Source organism: Apteryx rowi, unplaced genomic scaffold (genome assembly GCF_003343035.1).
Source record: "Apteryx rowi isolate R43461 unplaced genomic scaffold, aptRow1 scaffold_5, whole genome shotgun sequence".
NCBI lineage: Eukaryota > Metazoa > Chordata > Aves > Apterygiformes > Apterygidae > Apteryx > Apteryx rowi.
This window is the reverse complement of record NW_020450760.1, coordinates 7,144,209-7,165,330: the sequence shown is the minus strand read 5'-3', so window position 1 is coordinate 7,165,330 and position 21,122 is coordinate 7,144,209. Positions and strand designations below refer to the sequence as shown.

Sequence of the window (21,122 nt, the reverse complement as noted above, 5' to 3'; positions counted from 1 at the left end):
TACTTTATACAGTAAGATATAAATAGCCTACTTCCCACTACTCTTAGAGGAAAAAACAAAACAAAACAGAATCAGCTTTGACCATCAGTAGCGCTGATACAAGAAGGTCCGAAGTGAGTAGCTGCAAACAACTAAACAGGGAAAGGATGTGAAAAGCAAATTCATGAAAATGGACTTCCCATAAAGAGCTGTCTTCCTCTGCCCTATCCACTCATAAAGAGAAAGCAGAGTAAAACATGTTGTAAGGCATTTATTTTCATTATTTCATTAAGTGTTGGAAAGGGACAATTCTGTCTTTGGAACAATTACAGAGAGAATGCCACAATACCTACTGCATATTGCTTTACTGTTGAAACCAAAATATTGTCCATCACAGGTGTTTGGCAAATGAAGGGGGAAAAAAAGAGAATCTATTACCATTGAAATCAATGCTGTTAGATGAAAGCACCATCTTCATTGTCAGATCTGATCAGTCATGCACTTGAAAATGCAACTACTTTTGGTTTTTACAGTAAGCCACAATTTTTTAAAAATGCTTATATAATTCTATACAAATTAAGTACAAAATCGGCATTGTTTCAGAAATCATTGTGAACAGGGCTGAAGCAAATCACAAGACACACTTGTTAACACTATACAGCTGGATTTGAACACAGACATTGATGAACTTGTGAAACCTAGAGCACACAAAAATGGTCCCCAAGTTTTAACCATGCTTAAGTGGAGAGCAAAGATGGTGGGTGAAGGAGAATATCCAACACTACTCACATATGGAGTGCTAGTTTTCTCAGAACTGCTGGGATCCCAAGAGATGATTATTATTTCACTTTAAGAATGACTGCATTTTAGTGTGTGGTTCTCACAAGGGTATACACAAGCCATATCAAATACTGAATTAGAAATAAATAATAAAAGGTACATCTAATACATCTTTTATTTTTAATTTTTAATTTTTTTTTTACAGCACTGACTTTACAAGAGGATAAACAACTCTCGTCTTTAGGGGCTGCTAACATCTAGAACAAAGAAGTCACTATTATATACTCAACATATACTCAACCTTTTAATAACTTTATATATGTATATATGACTTTTCACACAAAAAAAGTTAAAATAATTTATACCTAAAAACTACTGTGTAAGTAAGAGGAAAAAAAAAGGTGGGCTTCCTTAAAAAGGATGGAAGAGGAAGACCTGATTTTCATGAACTGTTCACTAGCTGTTTCAGCTATTGCTGGAGTGCCAGGAGCCATCAACCAACACTTCACAGCACATTGGGAGCCCTCCACAAATCCACGGCACGCTGGGCAAGCCTTCAAAGGAGCTCATGCAGCCCACAGGCATCTGCTCAGTATCAGCTCCGGCGGGTGAGAGAGGTGGAGAGAGAGAAAAAAATCTCCCTGGGTAGTTATAAAGAAATGTGGAGTGAAATCCTGGCCCACCAGTATCAGAACGTCCACTGGCTTCAACAGGGCCAGGATTTTACTCCCAACCCCTCTCTTCTCTCCTTGCCTTCTGTCTGCACCACATATGTAGTAGATTTTCTTACAGTGATTTTTTTTCTTTCATAGAAAAACTGCACCACCAGCAGGGACTGACCCAGTCACCTGCACGCTGCACGCATACAACAAGAGCAGTTCAGAGCCTCTGCTCGCTGTGGATGCTATCATGCTTGCGTTGCTGAGGAATCATTCACGTATCTTCATTTATACCTGGATCCTCTAAAATATCAACAAACTAGTAAATTCTGTAACCATGTAAACATGGCAGAAACCATAGAGGATCTCAAACCTATCCCATCACAAACTCAAGTTTTGATGGCCTGGATCCACATAGAGTGAACAGCAAAAGAAAAGGCAGTGAAGATATGGAAAGTACTTTTCTGGAGGTTACATTCCTCTGAAATAGATATTAAAGCAACATTACAAATAAAATCAGCTATGTGATCTGCAACAGTGTGTCTGTTTATCTATGAAAGCAAGAGGAGATTATATTAAAGGAAATATTTTAATCTACACAAAGCATTTTCACATACTCCTAATTACAAAACACATAGTTGCAACACCATGAAGTAATTGTATACTGAATACAAAAATCAATACATCTGTTACTAAGAAGGAGAGAAGAAAAGAGAATTAGCAGGGTAATGCAAGTGAACTCCTGCAAGTATGCACATGGGGTGACTGTTACAAACTTGAAATAGAGTCTATTCACTAAAAAAACCAAAATCCGAGATTTTCTGCACAGCTGTGGAAGGCAAGGCTGCAAGCTACTGTGAAAAAGCCTGACTCACTTGTCACTGCTGCCACGCAAAGACTTTGGGAAACCAGCGTTAACTTAAGAATTGGTAAGTCTGGAAAGATTTTCTGGGGATGGAAACCATAGAAGCATTTTTCCTTGGTTTTGCTCTTTTTTCTCCAGTCAATTTAAACACCTCTGGACACATTTATTCTGTTCCCTTTTGACTGTATCCTGCCACTTTTATCTCTGCACTACTCCAACTGATCGTTCCCTGGCTAGATACAGCCCATAGTTATCTGGAGAATTTGGGACCTTATTTTGAGCAATCCTCATCACCTTCAACTCCTCCAGAAGTCTCAGGGTTGAGTTCTTAATTTGTATTCATCTATTATGAAAACAAATTAAACTGGTGGCTTTCCATCTGAGCAACCTGCTGCAGACCTCCCACTTATAAACATTCACGCATTTCGAATGGGGATCTTCAGGCGATTTTATCATTCAGGTTCCAGCAGCCTGAATAAAAATCAGAACAACAGTGCATCCCAGCTACCAGGCAGCCTGCTCGATCGGCACCTGCAACACAGAGGTCCTGAATGCCCAGGCCTGCAGTTAACTAAAGGCAAAACAGCACTGGCGAAGTGGATGTCCTATGACAAAAACCACAAGTGTCAACGCCGATTATCACAGGCTGCGTTTTTGCAGTTGTTTTTTACGTAATGATCCGACTGTTCTGGTACAGCCATTACAAACCAAAGCATAACATGGCAAAGTCAGCTAGAGTGGACAGATGATGGTTCTACTTCACTAGCAATAATAATACCATGTAAGTTCTCTTCAACAGGGAAAAATCTTCATCTACTGAAGCCAATTACATAACTAGAGTGGAAATCATAGTCAAATCTTCTCCATCATGCTGATACAAAACCTGGAGAAATTCCAGTCAAGCTAATGGTGTTCCTGTGGATTTGTAACAGTGAAATAGAACAGAATCTGATCCCTAAGCTAACTGGTGACCATATAACTTTAAAATAATTGCTCCAATCAACACAGCAATAGTAGCTATGCCTCTGAAATCACAGCAGAACCTTTTCTACTCCACAATAATAGAATTCAAATAGCCAGCATGGAAAATGTCACCCAGATTGTCTGCAAAATTTTAAGAGCAAGAGCGTTCTGTGAATGTCTAATATTACTAGACTTTATTACTCTCACAAAAAAAAAAAAAGCTACAGAACATTAGCAGGTTTACTGTGAAGCTTATCTTAAATCAAAACTATCCTGAACTTATCAAATGAGACAGCAATTCAGAAAAGCACTTTAGCACATGCTTACTAATATGTGCATGCTTGAATGTTTTGCAGTTAAGTAACTTATGTCTGGATACTTGGTAATTTAAAGTTTTGGCTTTAAAAAGTTGCTCTCCCAAATTTTCCCATGTGATTTAGCAATATTCTACTACATGAGCCATAACAACAATTTTTGCAAGGAAATATAGTACTACAGCAATTGCATGGTAATTTATGTGAAAAATCTATTGTAATGCCACATCACAACAGGTATCTGCATATTTGCACCCRGTAAATTAAAGTGATACCGATATATTTGATAAATAAAAATAAATTACAGACTATGGGAAAAATATGTCACTGATCACACCAATGACCTAAACTTGTTTTCTAGTTACTGCCAAGGTCTGGAGTAATATTTAAATATAGTATTTCTGTAAGCCTTCAGAGAATTACAAAATAAACTTTTAACAATCATTTGTAAACAAGTTTAAAATGCACAATTATATTTCAGTAGTTTATTTTGGAGAAATAAAGCAGTGCAAAATAGGCCAACCAAAATTCAGAAGGCAGCCAGGAAAATAAAAATCTTATTTGATGTTCTAACTAGGAAACAGTATACAGACATTTCACTTGGATCCAACACTCAGATTCATGTAAACATACTTAGTTTGAAAGGTCTTGAGTTACTAACCCAGTTTTAACATCATTGCTTCTCCCCACCACCCAATTAAAAAAAAAAAAAAAAAAAGCCATTGTAATAAAGGGAGCAAAAGGCAAGTCTACAAACACTCCACCAGCTGGTTACAAGAAAGTACCATACAAAAATATGCACTGGCAAGCTCCTTCCTGAGGGTATCTTCTGTTACACATGTAACACAAAAAGACTTTTTTTTTTTTTTTTAACAAACAAGAACAAACCCAAAATTGTAGATGTCAATTTTATTTCAGTCATGGCTTTACGAAAGGTTTGGTCTATCATGAATACTTTTATAAACCCTTAACTATGTACATCTGATTCACTCACACCACTACCACAAGACCTGCAAGCTGCAGTCAACGTGGGATTCAGCAGCCTCGAAGCATACAACGGTTGTGAAGAGTGCCCAACTCACAACTCATCTGTGCACAGTCTAGGAACTTGGCTGTATTTATGCGCACCCTGGAATTCAACAGACACCAGACTGACGAGGTCCTTCCAGTCCTTATAGAAATATCTAAACTTAAAGTTAATACCTTTCTAGAGGTGGAATAACCTTCTGTTGTATAAATCATCCTCAAAAATCCAATCCCAGCTATASAGAATTCCCTAGAATGGCACTTTGGGAAAAAAATCCAATGCCTCCTAAAGGAAAACCATCATTTACACGAAGTAATTACTACAGAACATTCTTAGAAATGTCTTCCCCTACAGGACTGGTACCATCAGGCAGGATGGTGACATCCTTTCCACATTTTGGTTTACTCCTTTCTCCTTGGTCCACCTGGGCTCTAATCTCTAGGTCCTTTCCTTTTGAGTAGGTATCTAATGCATGACACCAACAAAACTGGTATTAAATGCCGCAGTGATGAGTGCTTTATAAATGCCTGGTATGGAAAGATGGAAATTCCCTTAACTGTAAGCTAAGAGCTTAAATAAGGGAATTTTCTTAACACCACCTCCTTAAATATATTTCAGGGCTTACATGAAGAAGGAAAGGCCACTAAGTCTACCAAAATAGTGTCTATGTTCCCAGCACTGACAGACTCAGTTACTTCCAGTTTAGTGTTCAGAAATGGCAAAAGTTGCAGGAATTCTCAGCAGCAGAAGACGCTGCCATGCTAGAAGATGCAATAAAGGGTGAACACTGTAGGGTTACTGTATATCTCAAGAGCAATATACAATTTGGCTGTGCTATAGTTTACAAATGATATAGAGCACTGTTGTAAATTACCACACAGCTTCATCTGACAGCTTGCAACACAATAACGAGGTCTCTAAGCTAGAGCTGTCATGTATTGCTACCTCATACAAAGCCTCACTCCAGGCAATTCGGCCCATATTTAGTCTCCAGAAGAAAAAAAAAAAAACGTACAGAGCCATGGATCTGTGAAAGGCAGCAACTGTGTTACTCCTTAGGATCTGCAGACCAGACGTACTGCTCTAAGGAAAATATGTGGCTCTGCTTGCCAGCCCCCTCGCAGAGCTGTCCCAGACTCTTCACAAGTGCAATGGAGGGAGAATTACATTCTCTGCTAGGAGATGAGCTGAAAACACTAACTCTTCATGGATTTCACCGCTAGCAGAGGATTGAAAGGATGATGCTTCATCTACCAAATCACTCATACTGACTATCTGCACTCTTTTTCAGACTTAAGCCTGTCTGGATCAGACATGTTTCACTATTGGCAAGTGTAGTTAGAAGCTACTTTCAACTGAGGCAATAAGGTCAGGGGAAAAACTGCAAAGCTGGAACCAGGGCTGTTGCCTAGGTTCTGCACCCTGAACAACCAGTCAGCTCTGTCCCTCTCACAGCAAGCTACCTGTGAACATCGTGACTGGTGGATGTTTCAACAGATTTGGTTTGGTGATACTGAAGTTGTCTTAGCTTTCTTTTGCAAGGGCCTAGCTGGAAAGAGGGAACAGGGAGCACTTTAGGCAAAAATCTCTAGCACTGTTACATTCATACACTCCATTTCAACATTATTATCTTCTTGATACCATGAGGTCTGATTTTAAAATGCTGGTCACCAGTGATTACAAAGAACAATAGAAATGAAAGAGCAATCCTCCCACAATGAAAGAACTAGTGTTAAAACCCATGTGTGTGTAAACTTACTACAGATTTGCAACTGGAATATGATGAAATGGATCTGGATCACCTCCTTACCCTCCCCCTTTCAGTCCATTTCATCAGCAAATTAGGTTAAATCAAATGGAAGGGTTTTTTTGTTTTGCTTTTTTGTGTTTTGTTTTGTTTTTCATTTTTCACAAGTGTATTGTTATAGCCTGATCTGGTTCTGGGACAATTTGTATCCCTGTGGCTTTTCCTTAGTCCATGGCATTGGTAAGTTATTGAGAGGAAGCTTTCGTTGCCAATGTAGCGACGCAGTGCTGCTGGAAGCTGGGGGACACTGTTGAGTTGCAGCCTAGTCTCTGGTGTTGCAGTTTTACTGAGCTGTTGGTCTCGCTTTCTACAGTCCAGGAGGAGTCTTTTCCCATGACGCTGAGACAGCCCGTGCTAGCGCAGCATATCCGCTCGTCCATGATCCCGCTGGTCTGCTCAGCCAGGAGCTTGCTGCAGTTTAGCTGGGTCACCTCAGGTGCCTGACCCTGCAGGACAGCAGCTATGTGGTTCAGGAGATCTGTGAAAAATTCGGAAACACCCTCATACCCTGAGAAGGGGAGAAAAAAGGAAGAAAGAAAAAAAAGGCAATTAAGTAATTTTCATAAGTTCTTTCAACAGGCTTTTCTACAGATTTATTTTTTGGGCTCTCCTTGCCCTCTAAGTGATAGCAAAAAGGCTTCTTTTTCATGACATCACTTTGACTGACTGCACAAGCAGGTTAGTATAAAGAGGAACAGAGCCTCATGTTAAAAAATTAAGTTTATCTTTGTTTAAATAGTTCAAAAGAAAAACTATGTCACCTTTCAGATTTTCTGTTTCTCTTTCCTCCCAAGTGTGTGTGTATATATATGTGTGTATATTTTATCTTTTTCCAAGCCCAGGTTTTTTCCTAGGTCACATACTCTGTGGTATAATGTTAATATTTTYCACCCTATTTTCAGGTTTTACTGTGGAAACTAGCTCTGATGCACAGGTTCCCTGAGGGTCTGGACCCTCTCTAACGTTTCCCCAGGAACACCCTCAATTAGGGAAACCTCAAAGAGCAATGGGCTAGCCTTATATTCTACAGAAAAGGCAGGTTCCCACTGCACAAACACTTTGATGCTTGACTAATCGAACCTAACTCAGCACTTAAAACATGTTCCCCACTATAAGCACTGTCTGGAAAAATGCTTGAAGGACAGAAAACCTAAATCAATGGTATAGTATTTCGTAGAAACACTAATCTTTGATTTCAGTACCAAAACCACCTGTTTGCATGGTTCTGTTAAGAGATTCCAAACAATTTACACTGCACAGTTTAACCATAACTAGGTTTCTTGGTTAAAACAGTTGGTCAGATACTAGGAGACACTGAATTTTCAGTGACATGAAGGCCAGCTGTAGGTGTACAGAGCTTCTGGCTCCATTTTAAACATTCTGGAACAGGCACAGTTCTATCACTGTATACATCTTAAAATTGAAACAGACATGCAACATATCTGTGCAATGCCTTGAAATGGATTTTAACTGCTACTGCATTACCTAGGATTTGTATCAATTTGATTTAATATTACAGGTGACATACGACATTCAGTGTATTCAATAGGCTAGGGTGACTGCTTTAAAATGTCTAAAGAAGTATTTTAAAAGTGACTTAGCATTAATACAGGAGACTGAAGCAATAAATAACGCTTTAAAAGTCCCATATGAATAGCACATGTTCACACAGAGCAGCACATGAGCAAAACCAGAGACCACAAAGTAAATGCACATTTTAAAACACTTTTAGTGATGTGATCACAGGGCAGAAGAGTCTCACACATCCATAAATAATTCAGTTTAAATCTCCCTTCTCCTGTAAAAGCCAAATTCCTATGGCAATAAAAACCCAGCTTCCTGAAAAAACATAAGGCAGAAGGATAATTCGATGTTAAGATAAATGTGGTGATTTTATGGTGTATTTATAACCCACATATGTTAACCAATTAATTCTTATTTAGGCTGCTACACTGCTTTGGATTTTATTGCTGTCAGTCACAGTTCTCCTAGGTACTTCTTAACAGGTTACACAAAGCAACAGCGATGTAAGACAATGGCTCCCAGTTTTCTTATCTCAAAAACAACTAAACAAACTCAACAAAAAAATTAACCAGTTAAAAACATCAGGCTTTCCAGTGACCCACACTACCCTGCTAAAATCCATCCCTTGGCAGGAGCCAACTAGGACTTTTACGGTCATAGCAGCCAGAACAGGATACCCACCTCTCCAACAGAGGTGCTTGTTATATTTTCTTGCTTATGTAAAAGCCACGGGATTAGCCTTCAAATCTACTCAGAGTGCTTCAAACASCCTGGGAATAAGCCATCTCCATAGAAACAGCTTTAATATTCAGAGAGGATCCGTAGTACCCTAGAGTGCTCTGTCTGCTCAGTTAAAACAAATCAGCCTTGTTTGAGGGCACATGGCAAACTCACAAAGAAGTTGCTTTTAATATTTAATGGGGATAAGATGGCCACTTATTCAGTCCTGAAATCAGCAGATGTTACAGTGCAAGGAAGCCATACATTTCAGGCAAGCTTTCTCTGGGACAGCCCTCTGCACACTAAATGGAAAGGCCCAAAATAATGCTGCCTAGTCACTCAGAAGAAAGCTCACAACGTAAATAAACAGGGAAGAGAGGAAGAGGACCAGGGTGTCTCAATTCTTGAGCCACAAGATGCCGGGGGAAGGCTGCAAACTCTGTCAGTATTGCTGGACTCTCTTCACTGGCTGCTGCTGCAAATCTTTCAAAAAGGCAATTGTGGGATGTCACTGTGCTGTGACAATGAGGAAATCAAGAAGGGCAAATTAAATTACACCTTCAGAAACTACTGGCAGTGGAATTGGGCTTTATGTTACACATAGGATCACTGAGAGGACATAAATTTTGCATGCCTCAAAGCACAGGTTGCATGAATCATGCTGCAGCAGGTACTGCCATAGCACAGCCCATTGAAACCAGTACAGAAACACCAGTCTACATGAGGTCTGAATTTGGCTATGAAGAAAATAATCTTCAGTGTCCTCTGACTGAGCACAGATAGGAAGGAAGTCTACCCAGCACCGCAAATGCACCTAAGTTTTGTGGAGTCAAGAAATGTTTCTGAGCATTTTCAAGCTAGTATTACAGATGCTACATGCCTGATTTTTAGGAGGCTGTCCCTTCATCTGGCACACACTCTGGTCTTCAGCATCTTCCCTTGGGCAGAGAGAACTGGGACAGTCCATGTCCTGCATTTGAAGCAGCATATTCACACACATAAAGTGTATGTCCAGACGTGATGCCCCCAGTTCCCATGTACACACACCCAGGGTCAGTAGTAGCAGTAGTCGGTGTACTCTGTACCCAGCTTGGGCTAGGTGAGATCAGCCACTGCAATACAACATCGGGCTATATGGAGCCTTTTTTATTCTCTCAGTTACCTGAGGTCAGACAAACATAAAACCCACACACTATGTGACTATGCCTACAGTTAAACATTGCAGCACGTAACCACAACTAAATATAGTCCAGGCAGTTTCCTTTAGAACAGAAGACACAATAGGCCTTTTAGACATTTATCTTTAAAATCTGTTCGAAGCGTTGCTGGAGCTAAACAGAGCAGGTAGCAAACAACACCCTCCTACAGGCACGTCTGCTCAGAACTCTAATATTAACTTAATCTTGAGATGAGAGCCACGGTTTGAGGAAGTGGCAGGTTTGAATGAGCTTTGAGTCTGCTCAATGTAAATGTCAGCAGAGGAGGAAGCCAAGCCTTGGGGCAGTTGGACAGGGCTTTGGCCAGGCCTGGCCCCATGCAGTAGCTTGAGCTCTGTGAAAGAGGCTGTGAATGCTCCTTAAAAGCACCACTTCCTCTCCCTCCCCACCAAGCAGTGGTGCAGAGACAATGTAGCAGGTCCTCAGATTGTCTGTCTTGGCTCTAATTTGGCCCTGCTGCAATCCTTGCAGGACAGGATGACTTGAGGAAGAGGAGAGAGGAAAAGCCCCTTCCTGGAAACAGGAATGGTGAGATGTAGTGACTCTCTTGGGCAGGGTTGAGTATCACCTTCTCATTAGGAAGGTGCTGGCTCTGCTTAGGAAGACAGTCCTTTAAGCTGCTCAGCCTTCAGGCAAACTGGCGCCTCTGTTGTATTTCAACCCATCACTTCTTGTCTGACCTCAGCAGCCCTTGAGAGCAGCTCACCTCTCTCAGTTCAGCTACATTTTACAGATTTTTAAGACACTTTTGTCTCCCCTAGCCTTCTCTCTTTCATGTATCTGGTCCTTGCTGCTATCTTCTGGACTTTCTCCAGCTAGTCTTCAACACCCTACCCCACAGTTATAAAGCCAGTAGCTACCTTCACTACCCACGTGTTCACCACTAAAAAACCCTATGTGAGACACAATGTAGAATTGTGCACAAGAAGCTTCCCTGTGTTCTCAAGTATCTCAAGGGGACAAAAACATGCTATTAATTCAACGTCTATTCAAAAACCAGTTACTGTGCAGACTGAAACACACGACTCTGGGTCAGTATCAAAAACTTTTGCCTTGGGTGTAAGCACAGCAGAGCGTGATGCTGAAGGCAGTTCCACAAGTTTCTGTCACAACAAGAAGACATTACTCCTCTTTAAATAATTAAGTACGCCACTAGCTATCATCCAATCTGGACTTTTCAACATTTGAAGAAAGAAGAAGTTCAGCCTGTGAACTTCAGTTCAGTCTGTGCAAAGCATCAAATCCAAAACAATATTTGCAAAAAAAAAGAAAAAAAACCCACCCAGAATGCAAATAGGAATGCAAAATGCAGGATCGCAAAAGGATGTCTTGCATCACTGACTTCAATATCCAGCTGTCTGAAATATAATCCCATTCATAAAACTGATCTGATTCCATCTTACACCTAATTTAGGTTGTTTGTTTCACTGTCAGAAGACTGTTTTCATAGGTTTGTGGATTGCATCAACACCATATGGTAGAACCAAGCTGCAAAGTGACCCGAAATAAATAGAATAGCAAGGTTGGAGTTTTAAAAGGAAGCCAGTTGCTGTAGAGATAGACGAGCGAGACACAACAGGGCGGTTGTGGGACTGAGGACTGAGACTGAAAGATTAAGAAGACTGAGGGCTCAAGACAAGATCTCTAAATATAAAAATACCTCAGCCATACTGAAAATTCAAAGACTGCAATRTCAGGTTAAACACAGTTTGTAACAGCCTGTGTGTGTCTCTGGAAGCAAGCACCACCATTCAGGTAATGAGAGATGATTCTCAAGGGGAAAAAACCCATATGACAGCAAACTCTTCAGATGAGGTGGTATATTCTTCTCCTGTATCAGACTACTAATTTAACACATGAGACAGAGTATTATTACCTCCCATTATACACATTTACATCTCATTTTTAGCAACTCCAGTGGTCAAAAAGCTTGTTTAGTTGTTTCTAAGACATAGGTTGCACTAATAAAGTGTGGTTGCACTAACAAATTTACCTGTTTTCAAGGTCTATTTTATCGTTTTACTCCAGGGTCCCCTTTTGTCAACTTGCAAGGATATTTAACTCTCTATAGCAAGTGCTGTACACCTACAATTTCAGCATCTTCTTCAGATTCACAGAATGGTTGAGGTTGGAAGGGACCTCTGGAGATCATCTAGTCCAACCCCCCTGCTCAAGCAGGGTCACCTAGAGCACGTTGCACAGGATTGCATCCAGGCAGGTTTTGAATATCTCCAGAGAAGGAGACTCCACAACCTCTCTGGGCAGCCTGTTCCAGTGCTCTGTCACCCTCACAGTGAAAAAGCTTTTCCTCATGGTTTTGGTGTCATACATAAAATGTCATTTCATGGAAAACCAATTTGCAAAGGAAGAGATTTTCAAGGGAACAGTTTACTGCTTCCACCCCCTCAGTACCTTTAACAGCACAGTCTGAACAAAAATCATCTTAGAGGCTCTCCTAGAATAGAATTTGTTGTTCCTTTCTTCATCTTCAGATTGAGGGACAGGCCTAGAAAGGTCAGGTCCCACCACATAGTCCCATGCTTTAGCAAGTGGGCATGCCACCTGCAGGGAAGAGCAGGACAGCTGGCCACTCAACTTTGGCYGTTATCTCCTAAGGACTAATATTTCACTAGTACATTTCATAGCTAGATTAGAGTTCTGCCCTTGCTAGATTATCTGATCAGTATCTGATCTCAGGACAATCTTGCCTACTGCTCTCCTGTTCCCCCACAGGTAAGACACCAGCAGTAAAGCTTCACACTAAGCACACGCACCTTGGCTTCCACGTAGCCTGAGTGGAAAGCCTTTCTCACCTGGGAATGCATTTATATCAATGACCGCATGCTGCCCAGTCTGATTGTTAATGATGATATCAATTCCAAAGAGGGAAACTCCCAGAGCCTGCCGCAGCGCCTTGGAGATTTCCCGGATGACGTCATCATTTGGCCGCTCAAACACTCCTTCGATTTTATCAAGCTATAGTGGAAAAAGACACATTAYTAAGGGACTTGGAAACAGTCTTTTTAGTGAAAAGATTAATTTTCAGAGGTTTCCAGTTGTATATCCACCCAATCTAATTGCAGAGAACTGGTGTCATGAAACAGAGAAAGAAACAAAGAGAAACTTCTTTTATAATTCAGAATCCTACATTTATCAGAAGTTCATCCACCCTAAAACACCAGTTCTTTCTGTTTTATACTGGTGCAGTACCTCGGAGAGACACATCAATGTAGGACTGAACAAAGAATCAGGCTCACTATTTAAAATACTAGATTCATACCTTAAAAATCAAACCAAGCTAGGGTGTTTAGCCCTGCACTGCAAATATTCTGGATATCATTCTGTTATTTCGATATAGATTAATGCCTGTGTTAAAGGACTGATAAAATAGACCCCTCCTGTTAATTAATTCCATCTAAACCATACAACACAATTGAGTGATATCTTCAGGCAGAGGCTAATTCAAATGGGATAGCTTTTATGTGGGTTTTGATGTATGAATTATTCTATAAACATTTATTATTACTAAGAATGACTCAGGTTACTTAAAAATGTAAATTTTCTCACTACTTAAGTAACAGGTTATATGGCAGAAGTATACTGTGATGCCTGCAGAAGTGTGCATGGGATCTGCATGCATATGAGAGCGACGGTATGTAAACCACAAGAGCATACACTCTCCCTAAGTTTAAAAATAAATTTAGCCACAAAGGAATTTATGATTAGCACAATAATAACTTTAAAATTTAGCATGCCCATCCGTGTTATACATAATTCTAAATTTAATCATTTCTGGCTATGAAGCTACTCCCAAATAGAGCATATGAAACAGAAAAGAATCTGCAGACTCAGAGATTTAAAGGACCCAGTCCTGTAAAGTGACTTTCAGAGCAGTTGCAGGCCTGAGAACTTGTTAGGATTCATATGTACAAAGCTTATTAAGAGGACTGGTAATGCACGCATTAAACTGTAATGTGCTTGCACTGGTGGACTCAGAAGACACCTGGATACGTCCTCTGGCCGCAGCTCAGGAATGCTTGCATTTCAGGCAGTTACTGACCCTCTGTGGCCCTGCCCAGTACAATTCTCTGCTTGAATTTTCACCATTTGTCTTTCCTCACAGAACTGAGTCCTAGAAGGATGATTTATGCTTATTAAGCTCTCTGGACAGGAAAAGGCCAGATATTTGTATTCAGAATCTTCTTATTCCCTTTGTCTAGATTAACTTTGGGGAGTTTAGGCCTGGTGAGCAGCAGACAGGCCTGCTGCAGCACTGCTTCCTCACCAGAGCTCGGTAAGGAATACCAGAGGGACACCCAGTCATGCTGGACCGTTGTACCAAACAGACCTCAGCCTGCAACACAGAAGCAGACAACTTGTGAAGGAGGGTCACTGGCTACTAACACTTCGATAAGAAAGGACTAGATACAGGTTTCCAGCCAAGCTAGAGGAAAAAAGACCAAGTGTACTTACTGCTGTTAAGACAGATGATGATTCTGGCTTTGAAACATTGTGGCTGTTGAAAAATATTGATTCTCTGTCTGAAATTAAAAGAAGACGTAAGTAACTTTACACTGGATTTTGACTTCCAAGGGCTTAGTGCAGGGAACAGTAGGTGGCACTGCCGCTCAGGGAATCTAATCCTGATCAATACTGGACAGTCTCCCCGCATCCACCCACAAAGCCCCTCCTACGCCCGCACTTAGCTGCCAGCACAGGCAGGAAAACACTGCCCAGGTCACCCAGGGTTTTCAGACCTTAGGCCACTAGAACCGTACAGAATTAATACAAATGTGCTAGGTTTCCTTCAGTCAAATGAAGCTCATCTCAGTAAGACAATGAAGTTCATTTCTAATTTGCTACACTCAAAGCAACAGTTCAAATGGGAATGCATGTGATGGAAGAGAGAAGCTGCTCTCACTGCAGGCAGCGGATCGACAGCACCCAGTCTACAGTGAGATCCCTGTGACCCTAAGGAGGACACATTCACTGCAAAGGAAGGCAAGAAATTTTATGTTCTGGACCTGATCTTCCTTCAGAGGCACCAGAGGAAGGCAGGAAGTACCCTGAGGTGACAGAAACCACTAATGCCCTGCAGCAGAAACCATGCAGAGAATTGCACCAGCACCTTCCTCCCTGCTCTCTCTGAGGTTTTACCAGCTGGGAGAAATCCACCACCACAAGTCTTCTCACCACAGCAAGCCGATAGCAGTGTACAGACAAACCCAAATGGGAGCTTCCAGACAAAATTCTCAGCATGCAAGTAGCACTAGCAGTACTGTATTTTCACCTCACTGGTCTCTTCAATGAGACCTTTAAGAACAGCTACAAGGCTACATATAACAACAATGTGGAGTTTGTGAGAAGCAAACCCAAACCCATTCTGCAGTCTGACAACGTCATGCACTCTTGCCCTTCCTCCCATTTAGAAAGGCCCTGCACTTTCAGACAGTCAGCTCCTGGGAACTCCTCGCAGCCATCAGATCTGCTTAATCACTGGAGCTGCTCAGTCAGATGCCAGTAGCACAGCCACCTCAAACCTCTGCTGATAAGGGCAAGACAGCCAGACAGTTATTCTAATCTGCCCACAAACATTATTTCTACATGGGATTCCAGACAACTTTACAGTCTCATGCCATCTGATGAGACATTAGCTAAGGCATTTTTAGAAAGATGCCTTAAAACCTTCGCTTCCAGTAAAAGTACAGATTGTCATAATATTTTATATGAAAATAGATTCACACCTACTTAATTTGATCAGGACAGAGACATAGAGCATACCTAGAAGTAAATGCATCTAGACTTATAGGCATACATATCTACAGACAGAGATTTTTATCAGGATCCTACTGAGCCCTACATACACTAACAAAGTACATACGTGTGTGCAAAACCCAGTGGTGAGCTCATTAAGCGCTCACCATTAAGACCAGCAGAAACCACTAAGAAAAATGACACGAAACTTCCACTTGTTTTATTCATTCATCTCCTTTAATTTGATACCTTCCCTTCCCTCCATTACCTGCTGGATCTGTCGAGTTGCAGGATTGCACCCACTCTGAGCTCCAAGGAGCACAGGGCACCTTTACAGCTCGCATGCACTCAGCGTAATGCAGCAGGGCCATACCTGTGCCCAGAAAGGACCCTGTCTGCATTCATACTCCTGCTAGCTGATAGGCACATCATTCTCACATCCATGCCCTACTGACTCCTCCTTGCTTCTGACAGCCACAGAACTCACTTCTCAGGCCCTTCAATGCACTTTTTCCATAAAGGAAATTTTAGCAAACTTTAATGAGCCTTTCGAGCACCTGCTGTCTGGTAGCATATAGGAGGATCACTGTCCTTACCAACAAGTCTATTCCTCCTTCCCCCAACACAGCTGGTATTCGCAACCAAAGGACACTGCCATCACAGTTTAAAACATCAGGCCTTAAACAAACTCATGTAGGAGAGAGTATAAGTCCTCTTTAATTTAAACACACACACATAATCAAGGTAAAAATAGGGAGAGGAAGTTTCAAAACCATGAAATCCAGGAAATTCTCTCCAAAGCACATTTATAAACAAACTCCGGAACAAATGACATATGAACTTACTGTGAAACTAGAGAATTTTTATCTCTCTTCCATTCCACATGACATAAAAAACTCTTTCTAATAGGTAATACTCAGGTTACTGTTGTATAAATATTTATTATATGAATGTCATTCACATATATTCCAGAGCAGATGCGTTATCTCCCTTCCTATTGAAATAATACAGAAAAGGAAACACAGTATGTAAAAACCAGATGCCTTCCCTTCAGCTGCCTTTTCAAAGATATTTTTTATTTGGGCTGTTTGCAGCCAGGGCTCCAAGAACTCATATCTCCTTCTAAATGGGAACAACGTACCTGAGATGCCAGCAGAGAAGTTCTTTAAAGATGGTCTTTTCACCACTGTGTAGGATTCCCCAACCACAAACACTTTATACAGCACAGCATTGTGATTGATGAAGCTCTGAATGACGCAAGGGGGACGGACAGCCTTCAGGCCCTCCTGGTTGAAGATGATTGCCATCTGAAAACACACAAACAGTTTTGCTCAAGTCTTTCATTTATTTCACATTTACCAACCATCTGACCAGCAGTGAGGGGGAACATCTACTGATGAATATATATACATACATATAATACATGTATAGTCCAAGTGTAAATTTCTGCTCAGCAGCTAGACCTATTTCATTACATTTTGAATCCTCTGAACACTACTGGCAGTGTAGCTTTCATTTTCCATCAAAACCATTTGAATCACTATTTTCTTCTCAGTTTTTGTAATTTCATTTACTACTTTAAGTTAGGGAGCTACCATAATTGCAGGTTTTATTAAGAAAAACAAGAGGGTAGAATATTTGACAAATAGAGTGGACAAAATTTGCATAACATAAAGCCTGAGGACAACAGAAGTATGAAGAATAGATCTGTTTGAATTTACTAACAATACAAGATCTTTCCTGCAGCTGTATTTTCAGTGGTTTGGTTGAGCCCAGTTGTAATGTCCTAAGCTACAGGGTTTCACCCACATCAATAGAGAATTTTTTTCGAAGTGTAGTAGCGCTCAATGTTAGCAAATGCTGGGCAGGCATTTTCCTTGGCTCGGTTTCTTCCCGTTATTTGAAACGTATAGTCCCCTTGAAGGGACTGGGAAAAGTATGCCAGAAAGGAAGTCATTTATAGGACCTTAATGATGAACGACAGCTGCCTCAAACAGCATGGAAGCAATGCTGGTAGGTGCAGACAAGCACTCTGACAAGCCAGCATATCTCAGTATATGTTACACTGCTCTCTGCATGAATCCCTCCATTAGGCAATGCTTACATGCACATTTAATTATCATGAGCACGGCGCCCTACCCTTGGAGGTTTGTTGCTGAAGCATGAATGCTGCCATGGCTCCTGTGCAGAACTGGCAGTAAGCACGATTCTGGTACAGGCTGATGAAATTACTTTACAGTGTGCCCTTAAACAGTAGTAAGAATAAATTCACATTTGTTCTCCAGCTTCAAAGCCCTGAAAAAGCTATGCGCTAGTTACCTGAAGACTGATGTCTCTCCATTACTCCAATGATGCTGTGCCTTGTTATCCACAGTGGCAGAAGGGGATTTTGATAGTCAGGCACTTTGAATAAGGATCATCCAAGGCCAGAGAACCTGACACAGTATACATCTCGCTTTCTTCCTGGCAAAACTAAGATTTCTCATCTCCCTCCTACAGGTAGGGATGCTTTGGTTAGAGCATCTTCCCCCACGGAGGACCTGCTCAGACAATGGCTAACCCTCCATTTCTTATGCCTCTCACCTAACTCCTTCAGCACAGGATGCACAACACCTGCCAGAAAGGCTCCTAAGTTCTGAAACACAGCTTTTTTCTTAACCCTGTTAGTTTTTCTGCTTGGCCTCCTTGAGCCTAATATTTTGCTTGGGATGAAAGACAGTCCAGAGGGGTTAAGAGAATTCTTGTGGGTCCCACAGTGATTCCACAGCAACATACAGAATAAAATTGGAGATCCCTGCCTCAGCATGGTGCAGAAGAGTTTTACTGCTAGCTCTCTCTTTCCACATGCTTCCTGTCAGTTTTCATGCCTTCTGACATTAGCCGTATCCTAGTGAAATCAGGGCCACTGGAAGGATTTTATAAAGAAACTTTTCCACTTTCTGCTCTCTCTTTCATATTTTATATTATACATGATCAGCTGCTCAGTTGATGAATGCTGTACTGAGAGACCGAGGAGCTATATTTGAATTCTTAGCAATATCTTAGTTTGTTCCTGTAATAAAAACAGTAAATATAAAAAGTTTTGTTCTTCATTTATGGCAAAACCATAGCCATGGTAAATAACAGAGTGATTACACATTTGTAGTCAGAAGTCTGAGCACATTTTTGTCTCTACCTATTACTCTGTTCTCCTCTTTACCTGGCAGACCACATTAGATCACATAATTGTCTGCATGCATGCACTCAGTAGATTAACATTTTCTGAGTTCAAGTCAATGCCTACTGCAGCTGATATTCTTACTCTGTCTCCATTATACCAGATGCTGTCTATTTGACAGCACAGACTGAATTTGTGAGCGGTAATAACCTGTGCAAGAAACCTACTCTAACCAGCAGAATCATCCATCAAGATGATTCACAGCAACAACATCACGCCTTATTTGTCTCTCACTGGTGGCAGGAACCACTGTTCTCTTCCTCCTCCAGRGTAGAGACTGTTGGCTTTATAATATCTATAATATACTGGCAAACAACATGTCGCTCCTATCCCTCAAGTCCTCTTTGCAAACATTTGTTAATGAATCCTCACAAACCACTCCTTTGTAAGATGAGCAGGTACTTATCACCCCATTTTACCAGTGTGGAAACCCAGAGAGTTTGTCTTTTCTGCACAAAACTGACCCAGGCTATTGGGAACCGTGTGAAACCTCTTGTCTGCAAAGCTCTATGCTGACAGCCCCATGGACTGGCACATAACCCATATAACTCCCATGGTGTTAYGTTATATTGGTTCACTGTGATGTCTCATGGTTTTTGGCATGCATGAATACAGCTCCAAGAATTCGCTTGCAGGGTGCACTTGCTCTTTGTCATCTAGCACAGACCTGCTGTGTCTGGCAGTAACACGGGAACAATATTTTATATCATAATTTCCAAATGGCATTCCTCATTATAGATGTAGACTTCTTTTGAAGGCAAAACAAAACATTTGGCACCAAGAATTTCTAATGACAATGTCCTTAAGGAATTCGGCCTGAAAAAACAGTGTGATTCTCTGACTCTCGCTTTTCATTCCTCTCTGCTCAACATTTAGAAAGAATTATTCTGGATGCATTTCCTGAGGTTATAGGTCTCAGTGGTGTTTCACAGCAGCTTTACCAGAAGGTCAATCAAGTTCTGACATATTGGCAGCAGGAAAGTAGGACTTGTAGGCATCATCTCTGTTCAAATCTAAAAGAAATGGTGCTGGCAAAGTGGGGTTCAAGCGCTGAGCCAGCAGACGTGACCTCCAGTGCAGAAGCTATGTGGAACTGTGGGACACCACAGGAAGACTAATAGCACCTCGGCTAAACTAACTTGTGCTTTCACAGCATAATGCAGACTCTGTCAGCACTGGCTGGCACCAAACCCAAAATCATGTCTGTACATTCAGCTGTCCCTGTTAGCCAGTGTCTGAACGTTTTGAATAGTCATCTTACAAAGAAAAGCAAGTTTCTGATCAGGCTGGGTTAGTTTCAGTGTCAACTCTGCAGTGGGGAATCTCTCTATAGAAAATTAAACAATTTGCCAAAAGCCACAGAAGGAGTCATTAATAAAACAGATAACAGAATTTTTTTCTTGCTTTAGTTCTATACTCTATCTTTCAGACAGACTGTCTTGTAAGCAGAATATTTATTCCATGCTTCCCTTGCCATTATTGGCCATAAAATAGCAGTTACAGGATAGTTCCTCTCTGACCATAAATACACCTTAAAATCATTCTTGAGAACAGAGCAACTCTAAAGTGACTCTACTACAAAACGTGTAAAGTATCACACAAGACTTCAGGCTTTTTTCCAGGGGGCCATCCTGGGCTCTAGTCATAAGCTCCCATGATAAACTGCGGCCTACAACTGTATTCAAGTCTAAATTTTGTTCAGAAAATGGAATTCTGGCAGGAGGCTGAAGTATGCCTGCACCGTATAAAAGAACGCAAAGAAAGACTCATTACGGAAATGCAAGTCCAAGCCGAACTGCACAGGCACTGAAAGGCTCATGCATTTCAGGTTGCAGTTGCAGAGGAACTCTCTGCAGGAAAATCACCAGGCAATCTGGAGTCTTACATTCATTAGCAATCCAGTCCCAAGTGTTCCGGTGAATGATAGCAAAAATGTAGAGTGGTTATTCCCACAAATGCTAACAGGACTGTGTGTAATGCTTGTAAAATGATCCAAGCTAAGGCCCATATGAAAAATTTAGCTGCATTTTAAAAGTTAGTGCTGGTGACTCAAAACTTTAGCTGTAGGCATTCTGCTCCTCTAGATTTACATTTTACTTCAGGGCCTTCAGTCCTCAGAGACGCTGCAGCAACATACTGCATATTTCAGGAGCAGCTAGGAAATCTGGAATGATTACTGYGCTGTTAACAAAGGAAGCCAGGCATTATTACAGACAGCAGTGAGGACTGGATTCTTAAAACTGAAATGCGGTAAGCAGGGAGGCAGGAAGCACAAATGGAAAAGAATTAAAACAGA

General features: G+C 41.1%; 1 protein-coding gene across 1 annotated transcript in view; it reads right to left on the bottom strand.

The window, feature by feature from the left end:
- Nucleotides 1-230: 230 nt before the first annotated feature.
- ITPK1 (inositol-tetrakisphosphate 1-kinase) overlaps nucleotides 231-21,122 on the bottom strand; it is a 122,755-nt gene continuing 101,863 nt past the window's right edge. Inside the window, exons 7-10 of the mRNA XM_026079455.1 lie at nucleotides 16,751-16,916; nucleotides 14,329-14,396; nucleotides 12,669-12,831; nucleotides 231-6,902 (exon numbers count right to left, since the gene is read on the bottom strand). Of these exons, the coding sequence (XP_025935240.1) occupies nucleotides 6,580-6,902; nucleotides 12,669-12,831; nucleotides 14,329-14,396; nucleotides 16,751-16,916 (720 nt within the window). The 3' untranslated portion in view covers nucleotides 231-6,579. The remainder of the gene's footprint in view (nucleotides 6,903-12,668; nucleotides 12,832-14,328; nucleotides 14,397-16,750; nucleotides 16,917-21,122) is intronic.